Genomic DNA, 19264 nt, shown 5'->3' with positions numbered 1-19264 from the left:
AATTAAATGAAAAATCAAATTAGAATTACAACTCTTAATAATTGTATCCCATAAGGTAATGGTAAAATAGACTAGAGACAGGTGTCCCTCATTCGTATTATACTTAAATCTCACCTAATGTCTCTATAATTTCTAGTGAGGTTCATCAGGTCTCACCAGAATGTCAGGACAAAGGTAATTCAACACCATTAACTATTTTCGTTCCCTTTACTTCAGAAACCATTTAATTAAAAACATTTCAAACATTTCCATCATTCTGCATACSCAGTTTACAAACAAATTAAAAAGACCCCACACAATAAATCAAACACGGTATTAACACCATTAACAAATATTCATAACCAGTGAGTTGTTTTTGCCTGCGGGTGTGTGTGGTAAAACATAGGGCAAAAACACACTAAAGGCCAGGCCTTACTTATCTGGGAGCTCCCTTTGCCGCCAGATCCTGATACCTTTATACTTTATAAAACTGCAGAATTAACTGCTCTCCCAAGACAACTAACTGCTCTCCCAAGACAACAGTATCTGGAAACATTTCAAAGAAAGAGATAAGGACACCCCATCCTCTCCTGGAAGAGAAAGTGTACATTTCGTTACTATTTGTATTTGTATTTATTATGGATTCCCATTAACTCTTCCTGGGGTGCAGSAAAATTAAGGCAGTTTATACAATTTTAAAAACATTACAATACATTCACAAATTTCCCTACTCCACCATTACCACATATCTACAGTACTAKATCCATGTGTAGTGCATATGTTATCGTGTGTGTATGCATGTTTCTCTGCCAATGTTTGTGTTGCTTCACAGTCCCTGCTGTTCCATAAGGTGTTTTTTTATCTTTCTTTTTAATCTAATTTTACTGCTTGTGTCAGTTACTTGATGTGGAATAGAGTTCCATGTAGTCATGGCTCTATGTAGTACTGTGTGCCTCCCATAGTCTGTTCTGGACCTGGGGAATGWGAAGAGACCTCTMGTGGCATGTCTTGTGGGGTATGCATGGGTGTCCGAGCTGTGTMCCAGTAGTTTAGACAGACATCTTGGTGCATTCAACATGTCAATACCTCTCATTAATAAAAGTAGTGATGAAGTCAATCTCTCCTCCACTTTCAGCCAGGAGAGATTGACATGCATATTATTAATATAGCTCCTGAGAGGTGTACCTCCAGGGCAGCCGTGCTGATTGGTCAAGCTGTTTGGCCAAGTCGTTTTTTTTTTTTTTTTTTTTTGTGGACCGTGGCTTTAATTGTAGACACAACCGAAATGAAACTGTCCAAAATCAGGTGCGACATACTAGGAGCCTGTCGAACACTGCCTTGTTTGAAGTTCGTTGTTAAGAAGAGCATAGAACATTCTCTATTATGATAGACAGGATTCTCCCTATCTTAGTACTATACTGCATCAATATGTTTTTGACCATGACAGTTTACCAATCTCAGGGTTACTCCAACAGTTTGTCATATTCACAACTTGCTCAATTCCACATTATTATTATTAACAAGACTGTTAGTTGAGGGTTTATTGCAGAGTGTTTTGTTCCCAAATATAATGCTTTTAGTTGAAAATTTTAGGGCTTAAACTGTATTCTGTGCCACCCACTGCGCTGAAACTAACTGCAGCTCTTTGTTGAGTGTTTGCAGTCATTTCAGTCCGCTAGTAGCTGACGTGTTAGTGTTGAGGTCACTGCATAACATAGCATCTTGCTTTACTCTCAAAGTAGTGGCATAATGTCGTTAGTTAAATGTTAAACGCAGGGCCTAATAAGCTACCCTGGGGAATTCCTGATTCTAACTGGATTATATTTGAGAGGCTTCCATTAAAGAACACCCTCTGTGTAACTCTTTATCCACATTATAGCAGGGGGTGTAAAGCCATAACACAAACGTTTTTCCAGCAGCAGACTATGATCGATAATGTCAAAAGCTGCACTGAAGTAGAACAAGACAGTCCCCACAATTGACACCTTCTGGAAACAGAAGGTGTCAATTGATTTAATTGATTWAATTTTTCTCACTCTTGAATCCATTACCGGTACTTGGGGTATGTTGAGCAGCGACTATACGCATTGCAAAGTGAGTGGAATTAGATTCCACTCTCAATGCGGCTTGAACTATCTCCGCCCATGTGAAGATAGTCCTGCAATAGCAGTTTTGCCTGTGGGTTTCAACCCTGCCATCAAAGCGGAGGTACAAAACCCTGCATTTTCATTAAAATMATCTGCTAGTGCCAGATTAGTGCACAAGACGTCTTCCATCCAGTCAACGTACTCACGTACCCCCTCATTTTGACCTTGAGTGCATTTACAAATGTTGTTAATGTCAGGGCGGAGCAAAATATCATGTGTCTTTATTCTCCTTTCACTAGGTGTTCCATGCAGGCCTTCAGACTGGGATGCTACCCCATCCAATGGCATCTGATGTGCTATCCTAGGCTGTGKTATCCACCAGACCTACAACAGGGCTGTGACCATCCACAACACCCACAAGCCACATCATGGACGGGCCTTCTTCATCGAGGGTGGCATCAAGACTAGCAACGCCCTCCAGTACAATCTCACCGCGTTCGTCAATCAGAGCACCAGCCTGCTGAATGACGACGTCACCCCYGCCTCCTACTGGGTCACAAACCCCAACAACATCATCTGGCACAACYCCGCTGCCGGAGGCACCCACTTCGGCTTCTGGTACCGCATGCACGAACACCCCGCCGGGTCCTCCTACAACCCTAACATCTGCCAGAAGAAGGTGCCTGAAGGGGAGTTCTCCAACAACACAGTGCACTTCCAGGGCTGATTTGGCCTTTGGWTCTTCCAGGACTACTTCCCAATGAAGAATGGGAAATGCAACCTCTGTGGAGGTTGGAGTGCCAGGTTTAGTGGGATTGAATACTTCAGCTGATAGACAGTGATGGCTCCCTCACAGGTGATTATTCTCTCAGCCTCTGCTCTGACCCTATCTCAATTACCTCGACTAACCTGTGCCCCCGCACATTGACTCTGTACCGGTACCCTCTGTATATAGCCTTGCTACTGTTATTTTACTGTTGCTCTTTAATTATTTGTGACTGACCAACTTATGTAGCCCAAATTTATTTATTTATTTTTTACATTGGATTAAAGTAGAGACTCAGAGCTACAAAATGGTATATCATACACTGCATTTTTCAGGAACAATGGGAAAGTAACTCTTTGAAAGTTTGAAAGTTGATAAACTTGTAAACTCACTTTTGAGAAAAGGGCCTCAAAGATGTGGTATCTACTGGAGAGCTCTCCTTTGTCTACTACCATTCAGTATTGTTCACAACCTCTTAAGCCTTAGCCCCACCCCTCTCTTTAAGGATTCACGTGAGGTCATGTGCTACACAGTGAGTAGTGTGGTAAAGATTAAGACTAAGAGTGGTAGTAGCCTACAATAAGGAACAATTCCAGGTAAGTAGAAAGTGTCCAGATAACAATATATTATAAATATTAGATGACACTTACACAGACACACTTGTCTAAAATGATGGGCCATGTGAAAGAAATTCTATAACCTCCAGCCACATCCAGTGGTGGAAAAAGTACAAAATTGTCATACTTGAGTAAAAGTATAAATCATTTCAAATCCCTTATATTAAACCAAAAAGCACAGTTGTATTTTTTTAATAATTTTTGTTTTATTGATGGATAGCCAGGGGCACAATGTYCTTAAGTATCAAAAGCAAAAATATAAACCATTTCAAATTCCTTATATTACGCAAACCAGCCGGCACAATTTTCTTTTTTTATGACGGATAGCCAGGGGCACACTCCAACAATATTTTCAAACAAAGCATTTGTGTTTAGTGAGTCTGCCAGATCAGAGGAAGTAGGGAGGACCAGGGATGTTCTCTTGATAAGTGTGTGAATTGGACAATTTTCCTCTAAAAAAGTACTTTTGGGTGTAAAGGAAAATGTATGGAGTAAAAAGTACATTATTTTCTTTACGAATGTAGTGAAGTAATAGTTAAATAGCAAAAAATAAAGTAATGTACAGATAACACAAAACTACTTAAGTAGTACTTTAAAGTATTTTTACCTAAGTACTTTAAACCACTGCCCAAATGCCTTCACACCAGCACATTAGTATACTTTATATACTGTTACACATGCACTTATCACATAGTATGCCATACATAAGTTAAGGCCATACAACCTGAGTTGAAATCTGAGTGAGGTGCACATGTACCATGTACCTCATAAACAGAATCATACACCTTAGCCAAATACATTTAAACTCAGTTTTTCACAACTCCTGACATTTAATCCTAGTAAATATTCCCTGTCTTAGGTCAGTTAGGATCCCCACTTTATATTAAGAATATGAAATGTCATAATTATATCACCACATTCCCAGTGGGTCAGACGTTTACATACACTGAGTTAGTATTTGGTCGCATTGCCTTTAAATTGTTTAATTTGGGTCAAACATTTCAGGTAGCCTTCCACAAGCTTCCCACAATAATTTGGGTGAATTTTGACCCATTCCTCCTGACAGAGCTGGTGTAACTGAATCAGGTTTGTAGGCCTCCTTGCTCGCACACGCTTTTTCAGTTCTGCCCACACATTTTCTATATGATTGACGCCTTGACTTTGTTGTCCTTAAGCCATTTTGCCACAGCTTTGGAAGTATGCTTGAGGTCATTGTCCATTTGGAAGACCCATTTGCGACCAAGCTTTAACTTCCTGACTGATGTCTTGAGATGTTGCTTCAATATATCCACATAATTTTCCCACCTCATGATGCCATCTGGAAATATGATCATTCGTGCAATGTTTTGGTATGAATCCAATTTGGCTTTTACTAAAGACATTCTGCTTATTAAGGACGTTTAGAACTCTTACATTGATAATACTACAGACAATCTTCCCCAGCTTACTGTTCAAACAAATYCCTCTGTTGTTAGGGTCAAATTTGTCTCTGTTCTTAAAGATTGGGGTTATGAGTCCTTCATTCCAGATGTCAGGGAAATAACCTACAGTTAGGATCAAATTAAACCTTTTTAATATAGTCAATTGAAATGTTGCACTAGTGAGTTTGAGCATCTCATTTAGGATGCCATCAGGTCCGCATGCTTTTTTAAATTTGAGGGCCTGAAGTTTCTTATAAAGCTCCTGGTCATTAATTGGGGAGTCCAATGGATTTTTGATTGTACTTTATAACTTTTTCTAATCCATTCAACTTCTCATGAATTTGGCATTGTTCTGCGTTTGCAGCAATTTGAATGGTGTTGTAAAATGGGTCATCCATATGCCATCATTTTGTATCGCATTTTGTATCGCTAATTCCTCTAGTTTCGGTTATTTTTTAATTTTTATTACATTTTGCCAGAAGTTGTTTGTGTTTATGGGCTCCTCAATTAGTYTCAGCTGCTTGCTGTTGTACTGTGCTTTTTTGGTTCTGAGTGTACTTTTATAGAGTTMTAAAGTCTCAGAGTAATGAAGGCYTAATTCACCATTATTTGGGCCTCTGTGCGTTCGGCTTGATGGAGTTCTAAGTTTTTTCCTTGTACTTTTACAATCTGCATCAAACCAGTTGTCATCTGTTGTCTTTTTTTGGTTAGTGTTTTTATACATTTCACTTGTGCTTCTTTTGCCGATTGCCTAACTATATACTTTTTTCAGTTTAAACCAAATGTGAGATTTACCAATTTTGAAGAGATCAATGAGATTTTGAAGTTTTTGTAGTTGCAGCTTCTCTCTAGGAGTCTCTACAGTCTGTGCTGCAGCACCTTCTTGATGACAGACAACTCCTTTGCCATCTCCTCCTTTACCTGCACTAGCCCTCTCCTCATGGTGGCCTTTACCTCCTCAAGCACCGTGGTAAGGCTCTCTCTCAGCTCCTGGACAGAGTTCTCCAGCTGAGTCCTACACTGGTTGATCTGGTCCTGTAGAAGCTCTGTGTCTGGGCTGGAGGTGGTATGGCTGGGGGGTTGCTCCTTTAGCGCAGTAACCCATAGCTCTAACGGAGCCAGCCTGTCTCGCAGCAGGCTGATGGTGGTGTGATCTTGGCTCTGGTGGTAAAAGGCAGGCAGGGGGAGGATAGGCCTGTTGCGTGGATCTGGGCTTGGGATACTGTTGTTGCAATGCCTGAGGTGAGGGAGAGGTTGGGGTGCTGTCCTTGTCCTTTTTGGTTTCCGTTATCTTTCCCTGGGTGGGTAAGTCCTGCACAAAAGAGCTGAGTGCAMCCTCACTGCCCTGGACCATGACAGTGCCGTTCTGGTACACGTTTCCCGTCAGAAACTAGTTTTACTGGTCCTTTTCACTGTCCTCAAAAATGTGTATTTGCCTTCACTTGCAGATGCCTTTCTTTGTTGTATAGCTGAAATGCCTGGTTACAGCTGTATGCCAGGCAGTAGTGTGTTCTGTGTGAAATAACAGGTTTGTAACAGTCCTGTTGTGTGAGCAGTCAGCAAAGAAAGTTTCCAGTTTCTCCCTCTGAATTCTGTGTTTAAAATGTATTCTCCTCTTCTCTGATTTGATTTCTGCTGGAAATTCAAAAAAAGAGAGGGGGGGGGGCGTATATCAGTCTCTGCTGCTGCTGGTGTTGCTAGCACTGCATCAGTGGCCATGTTGCTATGGTTACCACCAGTAAACAGTTGGATCTAGCCAGTAAGCTAACTGACACATTTGAATGTAGCTAGCTAGCATGATTTAAGATAGCTCTTTTAACAATTTAAGAACAAATCTGGCTACAAATTTAGCTTAGCTAGCTACCTGCCTGGCATCACCGTTACCTCGACTTGGAGTGGGCGGACGGCATCTGACCGCGATAACTAGGCATACATCAATTAGCGGGCAGGGACTGGTCATATTTMATGTAAATCACATGACTTTTCAGACATTGGCTTCAATGTGTCATCTATGGGAGTCATCCCATCTCCCCCTTCATCCTCTGACCCAACTTGGAACACTGTGAGACTCAAACACACTATTTGTTTTGCCTGGGTTTTCCTTCAGTTAATAACTGTTACAGTAGCTACATTTCTCACCAGTAAAAGTGGTCACCAGGGTTCTTATTTTCTTTTCCAACAATATGCTCCTCTGTCTTTTTTACTTTCTTATATGAAAGCAGTCCTTTGATGAAACATTTATTTGATCTCAAATGAATTTTGTATTGTGTCATGCCTTGTTGTTATATAGATATGACATTTGTTTATTATTTATCTCCCTGTGACCCAGGTGGCGAGGAAGGAGGTGACCAGGGAGTAGCCTAAAGTCATAAGTGGCCAGTGTGTCCAATCTGCTGGTGACGGAGGAGCCTGAAGCAGGGGTGTACGAAGGCCCTCTCACCCAGCAMCCCAGCCTAATTGCTGTGGATGAGCGGGTAAGACTTTGATTGCGTCCCACATGGCACCCTATTCTCTATTTAGAGCACTACTTTTGACCCGGGCCCTTAGGGCCCATAGGGCTCTGGTCAAAAGTAGAGCACTATATYGCCAATTGAACTTCTTTGACATTATTATATTATCAAACTGCTAGCTCAAATGTTTCATATGGGAAAGGAGTCACTGGGACATCGTGGTTAAATAAAGGTTATATAGTATAATATAGTAATCRATTTGCTGGTCACATCTGAATGTATTTTTTGTAGAGTTATGTCCCTTTTGTCAGTCTCTCATTTTTATTTGAATGCACTCACTGTAGCTCTTRGCAATAATTTTTCAATGAAAAGCGCATTTTAAATGCAATCTTTTGTTARTATTCTCTGTAGAGACTGTAACATCTGTCTCCATGGTAACTGTGTCTCAGTGGGAGTGACATCCCTCACCGTCAAAGCAACACTGAAAGACTTTACTGGCATGGAGGCAACTGGACTGGAGGGAAACACCACCATSCTCTTTGACAGCTACTGGACTAACTTCAGAGATCTGGCCATACTCACCAGTGGCATGCTCTCTCAGCAAATGATTAAAGAACAGTCAATATTCACTCCATTGTAGTCACATAGGGCAATGGGTTCTTTACAATTTGCTGTTTTATTTTTATTATATTTGAAAGGGTGTGCTTCTCCACTTATTACAAATGGCAATGATACAAATAACTGTCAATTGTAAGCGTATGTGGGATCTCCTTCAAGACTTTTGGAAAAGCATTCCAGGTGAAGCAGGTTGAAGAATGCCAAGAGTGTGCAGAGCTGTCATCAAGGCAAAGGGTGGCTATTTGAAGAATCTCAAATATGAAATATATTTTGATTTGTTTAACACTTTCTTGTTTACTGCGTGATTCCATGTGTTATTTCATAGTTTTGATGTCTTCACTATTATTCTACAATGTAGAAAATAGTAAAAATAAAGAAAAACCCTTGAATGAGTAGGTGTTCTAAAACATTTGACCGGTAGTGTACATATACTGTATATTTTTACAATAACAAGCCAGAAAACAGACAGATTTGGAGCTTCTGTTGATGAATGTATTACTTCAACTATCCGACTGTGTAATGTTTGGTGATTGTTGAATCAAAATTATGTTTCTATTAAATGCTAGTTGCAACATCAAAAACMGGGACTTATTTACTTATTTTTGATTCCACCTTCCAGCATGGAGATGTATTGCTCAGTTTTTGGGATCAACATACTGGTATACATTTGTTTGCAGTGGTACTTAAGTAAAATGTAAAAATACAACTTAAGTTGTTTTTTGATGTATCTGTACTTAACTATTTATATTTGACAACTTTCACTTTRACTTCACTACATTCCTAAAGAAAATAATGTACTTTTTACTCCATACATTTTCCCTGACACCAAAATGTAGTCGTTACATTTTCAGATGCTTAGGACAGAAAAATTGTCAAATTCGGGCACTTATCAAGAGAATATCCCTGGTCATCCCTACTGCCGCTGATCTGGCAGACTCACTAAACACACGTGCRTCATTTGTAAATTATGTCGGAGTGTTGGAGCATGCCCCTGGCTATCAGTAAATAAATAAAAAACAAGAAAATGGTGCCATCTTGTTTGCTTAATATAAGGAATTTGAAATTATTTATACTTTTACTTTTGAGTATATTTTAGCAATTACATTTTCTTRTGATACTTAAGTACATTACATGACCAAGAGTATGTGGACACCTGCTCGCCGAACATCTCATTACAAAATAATGGGCATTAATATGGAGTTGGTCCTCCCTTTGCTGCAATAACAGCCTTCATTCTTCTGGGAAGGCTTTCCACTAGATGTTGGAACATTGCTGCAGTGACTTGCTTCCATTCAGCCACAAGAGCATTAGTGAAGTCGGGCACTGATTTGGGGCGATTAGGCCTATCACGCAGTCGGCATTCCAATTCATCCCAAAGGTGTTCGATGGGGTTGAGGTCAAGAATCTGTACAGGCCAGTCTTCCACACTGATCTCGACAAAGCATTTCTMTATGGACCTCGCTTTGTGCACGGGGGCATTGTTATGCTGAAACAGGAAAGGGCCTTCTCCAAACTGTTGCCAGAAAGTTGGAAGCACAGAATCGTCTAGAATGTCATTGTATGCTGTAGTGTTAAGATTTCCTTRACTAGAACTAAGGGGCCTAGCTGAACCATGAAAAGTATTCCTCGTCCACCAAWCTTTACAGTTGGCACTATGCATTTGGGCGGGTAGTGTTCTCCTGGCATCCGCCAAACCCAGATTCGTCCGTCGGACTGCCAGATGGTGAAGCGTGATTCATCACTCTAGAGAAGGTATTCCCAAACTGGGCAGTGCCGTCGGGGGTACGCCAAATAAAAAATGTGATTCACGTTTAAAAAAATATTAATAATATTTTCTTAACAATTTCAAACAGTACATTTATATTTTCAAACAGGGCTATACATTTGGGTGAGGTCTTTTTCTCACCTGAGTAGCCTCGTTTCACTGCCAAAAATAAAATTAAACCATCTAGTGTTCAGCGAAATAACAACACAATGTCAAATACAGGTAGCCTAGTCAAATAATTAACATCCAATCACATTAACCATTACTCTCCCTCGGAAAACCTACACTCTTGCGCAGACATTTAGAAACGAAACAAAAATATTTGAAAAATAACCCACAGAGTTTTTTTACAGGGAATAAAGATGACTATCGAGTAGTAAGACATGTGTAAAAGCAACAGATACCATTAATAAGAAGAGGCTAGAAGCATCTTATATTGTGAGCTACCGAGTGGCTAGGACAGGCAAGCCCCATACTATTATGGAGGACTTAATTCTTCCTGCTGCCGCGAACATGGCTGGGACAATGCTGTGGGAAAAGGCCKKAAAAAACTATACAGACAATGCCTTCARCAAACAACAATGTTTCACAACGTGTCAGTGACATGGCAGGAGATGTTTTGAAACAATTACTGCTTCGCATACAAGCCAGTGAATTATATGCTTTACAACTGGATGAGTCAACAGACGCGGCGGGCCTGGCACAGCTCCTGGTATATGTCCATTACGTTTATGGGGGGTCAATTAAGMTATACATCCTCTTCTGCAAACCACTGGAAACCAGGACAACATGAGAGGAAKMTTTTGAAYTACTGGAKGGCTTTGTGACATCAAATGGACTTTGGTGGTCAAGATGTGTTYGTATCTGTACTGATGGCGCACAAGCCATGACAGGGAGACATAGMGGAGTGGTAACGCACGTGCAAGCAGAAAGACATTTGGACACTACAGTGAAAATGGTTAACTTTGTTAAAGCAAGGCCCCTGAACTCTTGTGTATTTTCTYCGTTATGCAATGATATGGGCAGCGACCATGTAATGCTTTTACAAAATACAGAAGTGTGCTGGTTATRAAGTGGCAAAGTATTGACATGTTATAAATTGCAACAAGCGGTTCTGTGAAAATGTAATTGAATCAGAAGCCACTGCCAGATTACTGAGTTTCTTGCCTTGGCAAATCGMGCTGTTAAGACACTGATGCCCTTTGCAACCACGTACCTATGTGAGAGTGGATTCTCGGCCCTCACAAGCATGAAAACCTAAATACAGGCACAGACTATGGGTGGAAAATKATTTAAGACTAAGACTCATTCCAATACAACCCAACATTGCAGAGTTATGTGCATCCTTTCAAGCARACCCTTCTTAACCTGRGGTGAGTTATTCACAATTTTTGAMGAACAAATAAGGTTTTATATGTAAGGTGGCTAAATAAAGAGCWAAATTATTGTCACGCCCTGGCCTTAGTTATKTTTGTTTTCTTTATTATTTTAGTTAGGTCAGGGTGTGACATGGGGGATGTATGTMTTTTGTATTGTCTAYGGGTTTTTGTATGTTTATGGGTGCTGTGGTTTAYTTGGTTAAAGGGTGATTGTCTATGTGTAAGTTGCCTGTGTCTGCACTTATTGTTTATATAGCTTCACGTTCGTCGGTTCGTTGTTTTGTTTAGTTTGTCAGTGTCGTTTCGTTTCGTCTTCGTCTTCAAATAAATAGAAGATTTATTGTTATCACGCTGCGCCTTGGTCCTCCTCTCTTCAAAGTTACGACGAGCGTGACAATTATTGATTGTTATTATATTGTTATTTGTGCCCTGGTCCCATAAGAGCTCTTTGTCACTTCCCACGAGCCGGGTTGTGATAAAAACTCACACTCATACTTATGTTTAATTAATGTATCGTATAGTGTGTGTGTGGCAGGCTTACAATGATGGCAAAAAACAACATTTGAGAGTYCGCTGACCCTGGTGCTAGAGGGGGTARGCAGCTGGAGGTTGAATGTTTGAAGGGGTACGGGACTYTAAAAAGTTTGGGAACCACTGCTCTAGAGAACGCGTTTCCACTGCTCCAGAGTCCAATGYCAGAGAGCTTTACKRKAKTCCAGCCGATGCTTGGGYTTGCGCTTGGTGATCTTAGGCTTGTGTGCGGCTGCTCGGCCATGGAAACACATTTCAAGAACCTCCCGACGAACAGTTCTTGTGCTGATGTTGCTTTCAGAGGCAGTTTGGAACTCGATAGTAAGTGTTGCAACAACCAAGGACAGACGATTTTTATGCGCTACGTGTTTCAGCACTCGGCGCAACCGTTCTTTGAGCTTGTGTGGCCTACCACTTTGCGGCTGATCCGTTGTTGCTCCTAGCCGTTTACACTTCACAATAACAGCACTTACAGTTGACCGGGGCATCTCTAGCAGGGCAGACATTGGACGAACTGATTTGTTGGAAAGGTGGCATGCTATGACGGTGCCACACCGAAAGTCACTGAGCTCATCAGTAAGGCCATTCTACTGCCAATGTTTGTCTATGGAGATTGCATAGCTGTGTGATCAATTGTATACACCCTTCAGCAACGGGTGTGGCTGAAATAGCCAAATCCATTAATTAGAAGGGGTGTCCACATACTTMTGTATATACAGCATAGWTATATTGAAAACCAAATACTTTTAGACTTTTACTCAAGTAACTTTAGACTATTACTCTTTTCTATTAAGGCATCTTTACTTTTACTCAGGTATGACGATTGGGGATGCTACTTGTTCCACCACTGCTCTTTTGAAGTTAACGCTTGTCATGTTGTTGTATGATAAGACGCTGTCCATGGTGCTGAAAGCAGCATCGAAAGTTGTCTTTCTGTCCAAGCGCTTGCGTCGTTTATTCACTAGGGGGCGGAAACCTCCATAAATTGTAATAGTTCCATTCTTGAGGAATGCGCTGAAATGGCTGGAGACACAATCATGACTGGATATTAGATGTAGCCTAATGTCAACAAGGAATGCTGTTGATATGAATCATGTTTTAAACCGACAGAACTCACCAGTGTTGTTTAAGAACTGTGTCATAGGAAGGAGAGGTGAATGTGCCAACATTTGAAGTAAATAGAACACACGAGTCCATGTGAAGAAGTACACCTGCTGAAGGTAACGTGATAGCTAAGAAATACACGACGGCTGTTGTGTCAGGCTCCTGGAAGTCTTTGTATTTGACCATGTCTTTACCAGGATGGTAAACTAGGACATGATGCTTTGATTGCTTTCCTACCATGATGATATAAGTTAGAACCCGCCGGTCCACTATTAGCAGCGAGTGAATTCCAAGCTGGGCGTGTTTTTGCGCTCCTTTTAGCCCAGTTGACGATCCCGTGTAGTGCACACTGCAACGCCGGCACTTGTTGAAAGTGGATGAAGTCCAGCTTCGATAGTGCCCGTGGTCCCTTCGCCACATATTAAGCATCTACTCTGACACATATTTGACATTTCGCTGACGTTTTTTTATCAATCTATTTATTTGGAAAATTATGGATTTCTATCAAATAACCACATTTTACGCGGTCCTCACATGTGTATGGGATTTACCATGTTTTCAATCATTTACTATTTTCCTTCCGTCTGCCTCAAAGAGCAGCAAGGTCACGAAAGTATTTGATGGACGAGAGGCAAAATATTTCAAAGATATCTACTCATCATCAAATGAGCGGTATTACAAGGGTGGGCTCAAAGATCCAGTTGAACCACACGACTACATGCTTTCAATTTATAAGACTTTCTCTACAGCCGAAAAATTGGGGCTAAACGCAAGTTTCTTTCGGTCGTCAAAAGCAGCTAACACTATAGCAAGTTTTGTGGACATCGGACAAGGTATGTAAAAAACATTTAAGACACGTTTAAAATAGCAGTTTCCATTTTGAATGTTTCTCTCGTCCACTCACCATGCTGTAGCCTGGTAAATGTGTTATGAATGTTTGTGTAACGTAGCCACATTCCTGACTGTATATATCAGTCGTGTTTTCTCTCTTGTGAATAAAAAATTCCAAATCTACATCCAATCTACAAAATTGAACTAATCCTCCGTTTAATGCTAAAAAATACTCACATTTACAGCCTATTATATTATAGGTGGACTGTTTTGAAATTGTCKGTGTGATTTTCATAAAGTGAAGATAAACAATGGGTAAAAATCCTATTGCATGAAAGTGATTTCTTTAAAGAATGCTCCCCCCCGAAAAAGTATCTGACTGCAATTATTTAATGCCTTTCACAGATGACCTCCCACTCTCCCCTTTGCGACGACAGCAGTATCTGTTTGACGTCTCAACCCTCTCAGACAGAGCTGAGGTGCTGGGGGCTGAGCTGAGGATATACACCAAAGTGTCTGGGAATTTCAGGATGTCGGAAATGGAGCCAGTGGACATTCAGCTACTCTCCTGCCGCTCTCAGCAGCTGCTGGACTCCAGAACGTTGGATCTTCAGGAGTCCCATCGGCCCAGATGGGAGGTGTTGGACGTGTGGGAAATATTTAAGGACAGGGATCACCTCACACACGGGAGACAGTTCTGTCTGGAGGTCAAGGCCATGCTGGACAACCCCGAGAGGGAGCTTGACTTGCATCATCTGGGCTTTCACAGAAATGGTCGCTCACAACAAAAGAAGGCCATTTTAGTTGTGTTCACCAGGTCCAAGAAGAGACAGACCCTTTTCAGTGAAAGGAGAGAAGGAAGGACATTGATTGGCCCTGGGGAAAAGGGGAAAGAGAGGGGCCCTCGTTCTAATTCCAAAGCCAGCCGGAGACGCAGGACGGCGATATTGAAGAATCGCCACGGGAAGAGGCATGGCAAAAAGTCAAAATCGAGATGCAGCAAGAGGCCGTTGCATGTGAACTTCAGAGAGCTGGGCTGGGACGATTGGATCATCGCTCCTCTGGATTACGAGGCYTACCACTGTGAGGGCGTGTGTGACTTTCCTCTGAGGTCACATCTAGAGCCCACAAACCATGCCATCATACAGACCCTTATGAATTCGATGAACCCCAGCAACATGCCTCCTAGCTGCTGTGCCCCGTCCAAACTCAGCCCTATCAGTATTCTCTARATCGACTCAGGAAATAATGTGGTGTATAAGCAGTATGAGGATATGGTGGTTGAGTCGTGTGGTTGTAGGTAACGCCTTTTTGGAAAGGCTGTGTTTTGAGTGGGAATGAAATGTGATCATCAGGGCCTATCTGGTGTGAAGGCAATACTTTAAGCTACCTGATGGTCTGCATCCCAAATGGCACCCTATTCGCTATGTAGTGCACTACTTTTGATCTATAYGGCTCTGGTCAAAAGTAGAGCACTATATAGGCAATAGGGTGTACATTTGGGACYCAGGTGAACAGAGAGCATWGTCTAATATTGTAAAATGGTGTGGTGGGATTAATAATCACCTGCCCCAAACTAAACCACGTTCATTTCTTCTTCCCTGGTCTGGTTCTCAGTTTAAGCCTGGCAAGCGAGGCTACTTCTTCCCTGAACCCTGTCACATGTTTTTATTGACCAATTAACAGGAGGGACACTTCTAAACACCCAGCAAATGACTGAAAATAAAAATGTGTCATATCAATGTAAAAACATAATTCAAACAGCAGAAGTCCTTTCATAGCTCCTTGGCTTGGCCTTTCGACTCGAGAGGATGCTTGAGTGCTACTCAGAATGTAAAGCCTTATTGAGTTGCAACATCTGTGTAATTCAAGTGCACTTCCACCAAAAATGCCCCCAGGCTTAGCCTACTTAACCAAGGGCTCAGRCTGTGTTCCAAATGGCACCCTATTCCCTACATAGCTACATAGTGTAGTGCACACAATATATAGGGAATTGGGTGCCATTTCAAACGTAGTCATGTTGTGGTTAGATACAAGGTGATAAAATAATGCCCATGGGCCTTTTCCTGTAATGCACTGAGATTCATATTACCATATGTAAGTACTTGATATGGAAATTATAATTTATGTTCTATCAATAAGTTATTATATTTTTGTTTTTGGAGRTTGCTGTCGGGGTTTAATACCTATCATGTTTTGGTCCTGTACAAGACTGTATTTCAGGTCCCATAAACGAACAACAACTTTGAAGGCTRAACAAAGCCTTCATAAACCATGTGTAGATGCTTCAGAACTTAWTTATTAATAAGAAAATTCATACTATTTAAAAGGTAACGTACAGTATGGGGTTTGTAAAGCGTCTATGAAGACCTTATAAATGATGGTTTCAGAAAGTCTTAAAAGTTGTTGTTTGTTTAAAGAGGGACCATATTTCAAAACTTTAAAGATTGAATTTTGTAAACCTTATGGTGTAGATTTGAACATGCAAAGAATGAGGGAGCCTTAACTGTTCAAACAGGAAATGATTACCAGTCAGAAAAAAAGACCCCTGTGTTTTTGCAATGATATACTGCTCCATAGTTTATAGACCTGTTACAGCCTGTTTRATAATATTTAAGAGTAATCTTTGTTGGATTTTGTATTTTACTTTCTATTTTCTACTGGAACTCAAAACCAATTTATTTAATATTCTCTAACAAATTTAAAACAGAAGGTACGTTTACAAATGTGTATTGGTGATACTGTCCTGACATTGTGTCAAAAAAACTATGGAGATSTAATTATTATTCAAATACAATTGTAAGAAAATACATACTGTATGACAAATTAATGATAACAACAATCAATTAAATTATTTAACCAAATTATATATTCCTTTTTTTACCTGTTAAGGTTACATGTTTTATATAATAGTATATTAAATTATCTTTTGTATTATGTATTTTGATTAAATTTTCCAAAATATGTGTATCATTGCGTTTTGAACTGATTTGCGTTACTCGATTGTGCAGTGTCACTATAGTCCAGTGGCGGTCGGTGCCGTTTAAGATGAGGGAGGACGATTATTTTCTTTATGACSATGACTTTATTTCTATTACAGCAAATTGGATGACTGTTATTCATATTCCAATCACCCAGCTCAATGTAACATCAATGGGTTTAGGCTATTACATGATACTCACATTTTCCCTGTACCCATCATGAGGTTGCTACAATCTAGCCTATGAATGAAAGTTTACCACATAGATGCACAGGTCGATTAATCAAGGAGACAGACAGTGATACATTCAATACCGCATTGAACACTCGTGCCTGCATCTAGCTGATCAAGGGTGTAATTATTAGTCCGACAGTTGCAAACAAGAGTTTCTATTGGACAAACTCAGGAATGTTTATCCCCGTTTCGTTCCGTTTGCTTAAGTTTCAAAAACGTTTTTCAACAGAATCGGCGGAATGAATACACCCCTGATCACACGCAAACAAAGTTCACTTTCATAACACCCACATACGAACAGCATGATACTTTTGCTCAATGTAAAATTCCTTCATGCATCTCTGCGCTCTCCTCCTCTCACCTTTTCCCTTCGTTTGTAGACTTCCATGCACAAAACTTCAGCTGTCTGTGACCAAGCAAAAAAAAACAAGCCAAACCTTCATATCATAACCGCCAACCGCTACACACAGCCTATCTACATCGCCGAAGCYACTAGAACTAACACATTAGTAAACCCGCTACAATCATGCAGCAAGCAGTTTAGTGGTTACACTGGCGAGCCCCAGTTGCAATACATTTATAAAATCAAAAGCTTACCTTGACTTGGAAGAGTTCCAGTGTTGGATAGCCATAGCCAGCCAGCAATCATAGCCTCCCTCTCTGTTTGAGTAGGCTAAACTAGCTAGCTGCATTTTCTAGCTAAGTGAAAGTAAAAACAAACAAAAAATATATCTTTTGCTTCCTCTTTATTTTGGTGTTAATTTTGGTGTRCGTGTCTGTGGGACCTATTTTCAATGTTTACTAAAAGAAAAGTAATACAATTAATAATTTTTTCAACCTGAGACTGATTGGCCTTGACTCATTTTCTGTGAATGCACACATGTAAAATAACACATTTTCATTGAGTGCACACTGTGCACCCCCTTACACATTTATATTACATACGAGGGTAATAAAAGTGTGGGAAAGTGTGTGTGTAGGTGAAAACAAGTAAAATTTTWACAAAAAGGTTTGCTGTGCCTTTACTCTGTCTTCATCCTCCCTGGGCCTGCTGTTTCAACATAGCACCAATAACCTGTCTGTCTCCCTGTCTGTCTGCCTGTCTCCCGCTTTTCTCGCACTCTTTACCCTTTACCCTCCCAGTTAGGGGGAGTGATGAGCTCTACAGCAGAGTCTCACAACTCAGTCGCTGGTTGAAAACTGTTTTCTGCCCCTCCCAAAAGATAGAATTTGTAGATAATTGGCCCTCTTTTTGGGACTCACCCACAAACAGGACCAAGCCTGGCCTGTTGAGGAGTGACGTACTCCATCCTAGCTGGAGGGGTGCTCTCATCTTATCTACGAACATAGACAGGGCTCTAACTCCCCTAGCTCCACAATGAAATAGTGTGCAGGCCAGGCAGCAGGCTGTTAGCCAGCCTGCCAGCTTAGTGGAGTCTGCCACTAGCACAGTCAGTGTAGTCAGCTCAGCTATCTCCATTGAGACCGTGTCTCTGCCTCGACCTAGGTTGGGCAAAACTAAACATGGCGGCGTTCGCCTTAGCAATCTCACTAGAATAAAGACCTCCTCCATTCCTGCCATTATTGAAAGAGATCGTGATACCTCACATCTCAAAATAGGGCTACTTAATGTTAGATCCCTCACTTCAAAGGCAGTTATAGTCAATGAATTAATCACTGATCATAATCTTGATGTGATTGGRCTGACTGAAACATGACTTAAGCCTGATGAATTTACTGTGTTAAATGAGGCCTCACCTCCTGGTTACACTAGTGACCATATCCCCCGCGCATCCCGCAAAGGCGGAGGTGTTGCTAACAATTACGATAGCAAATTTCACYTTTTCGTCTTTGGAGCTTCTAGTCATGAAATCTAGGCAGCCTACTTAATCACTTTTTATAGCTACTGTTTACAGGCTTCCTGGGCCATATACAGCGTTCCTCACTGAGTTCCCTGAATTCCTATCGGACCTTGTAGTCATAGCAGATAATATTCACATTTTTGTTGACTTTAATATTCACATGGAAAAGTCCAAAGACCCACTCCAAAAGGCTTTCGGCGCCATCATCGACTCAGTGGGTTTTGTCCAACATGTCTCTGGACCTACTCACTGCCACAGTCATACTCTGGACCTAGTTTTGTCCCATGGAATAAATGTGGTGGATCTTAATGTTTTTCKTCATAATCCTGGACTATCGGACCACCATTTTATTACTTTTGCAATCGCAACAAATAATCTGCTCAGACCCCAACCAAGGAGCATCAAAAGAAGTGCTATAAATTCTCAGACAACCCAAAGATTCCTTGATGCCCTTCCAGACTCCCCCTGCCTACCCAAGGACGTCAGAAGACAAAAATCAGTTAACCACCTAGCTGAGGAACTCAATTTAACCTTGCGTAATACCCTATGCCCTATACCCTATACCCTATACCCAATGCAGGTTAGCAAATGTGCGGGAGCACTGGTTGGTCGGGCCAATTGAGGTAGCATGTACATGAAT

At 41.0% G+C, this 19264-nt stretch overlaps 1 protein-coding gene across 1 annotated transcript; it reads left to right on the top strand.

The window, feature by feature from the left end:
- The first annotated feature begins 12685 nt into the window (after positions 1 to 12685).
- On the top strand, positions 12686 to 17515 carry gdf6b (growth differentiation factor 6b). The gene is given in 2 exon segments (XM_023975795.2): positions 12686 to 13550; positions 13954 to 17515. Coding segments are annotated over 2 exon segments (1239 nt in total). The 5' UTR covers positions 12686 to 13210; the 3' UTR covers positions 14853 to 17515.
- Positions 17516 to 19264: the final 1749 nt, after the last annotated feature.

Source organism: Salvelinus sp. IW2-2015, linkage group LG31 (assembly GCF_002910315.2).
Source record: "Salvelinus sp. IW2-2015 linkage group LG31, ASM291031v2, whole genome shotgun sequence".
NCBI classification, from domain to species: Eukaryota; Metazoa; Chordata; class Actinopteri; order Salmoniformes; family Salmonidae; genus Salvelinus; species Salvelinus sp. IW2-2015.
Note: the sequence above shows the minus strand (reverse complement) of the source record. Positions and strands in the feature narration are given on the sequence as shown.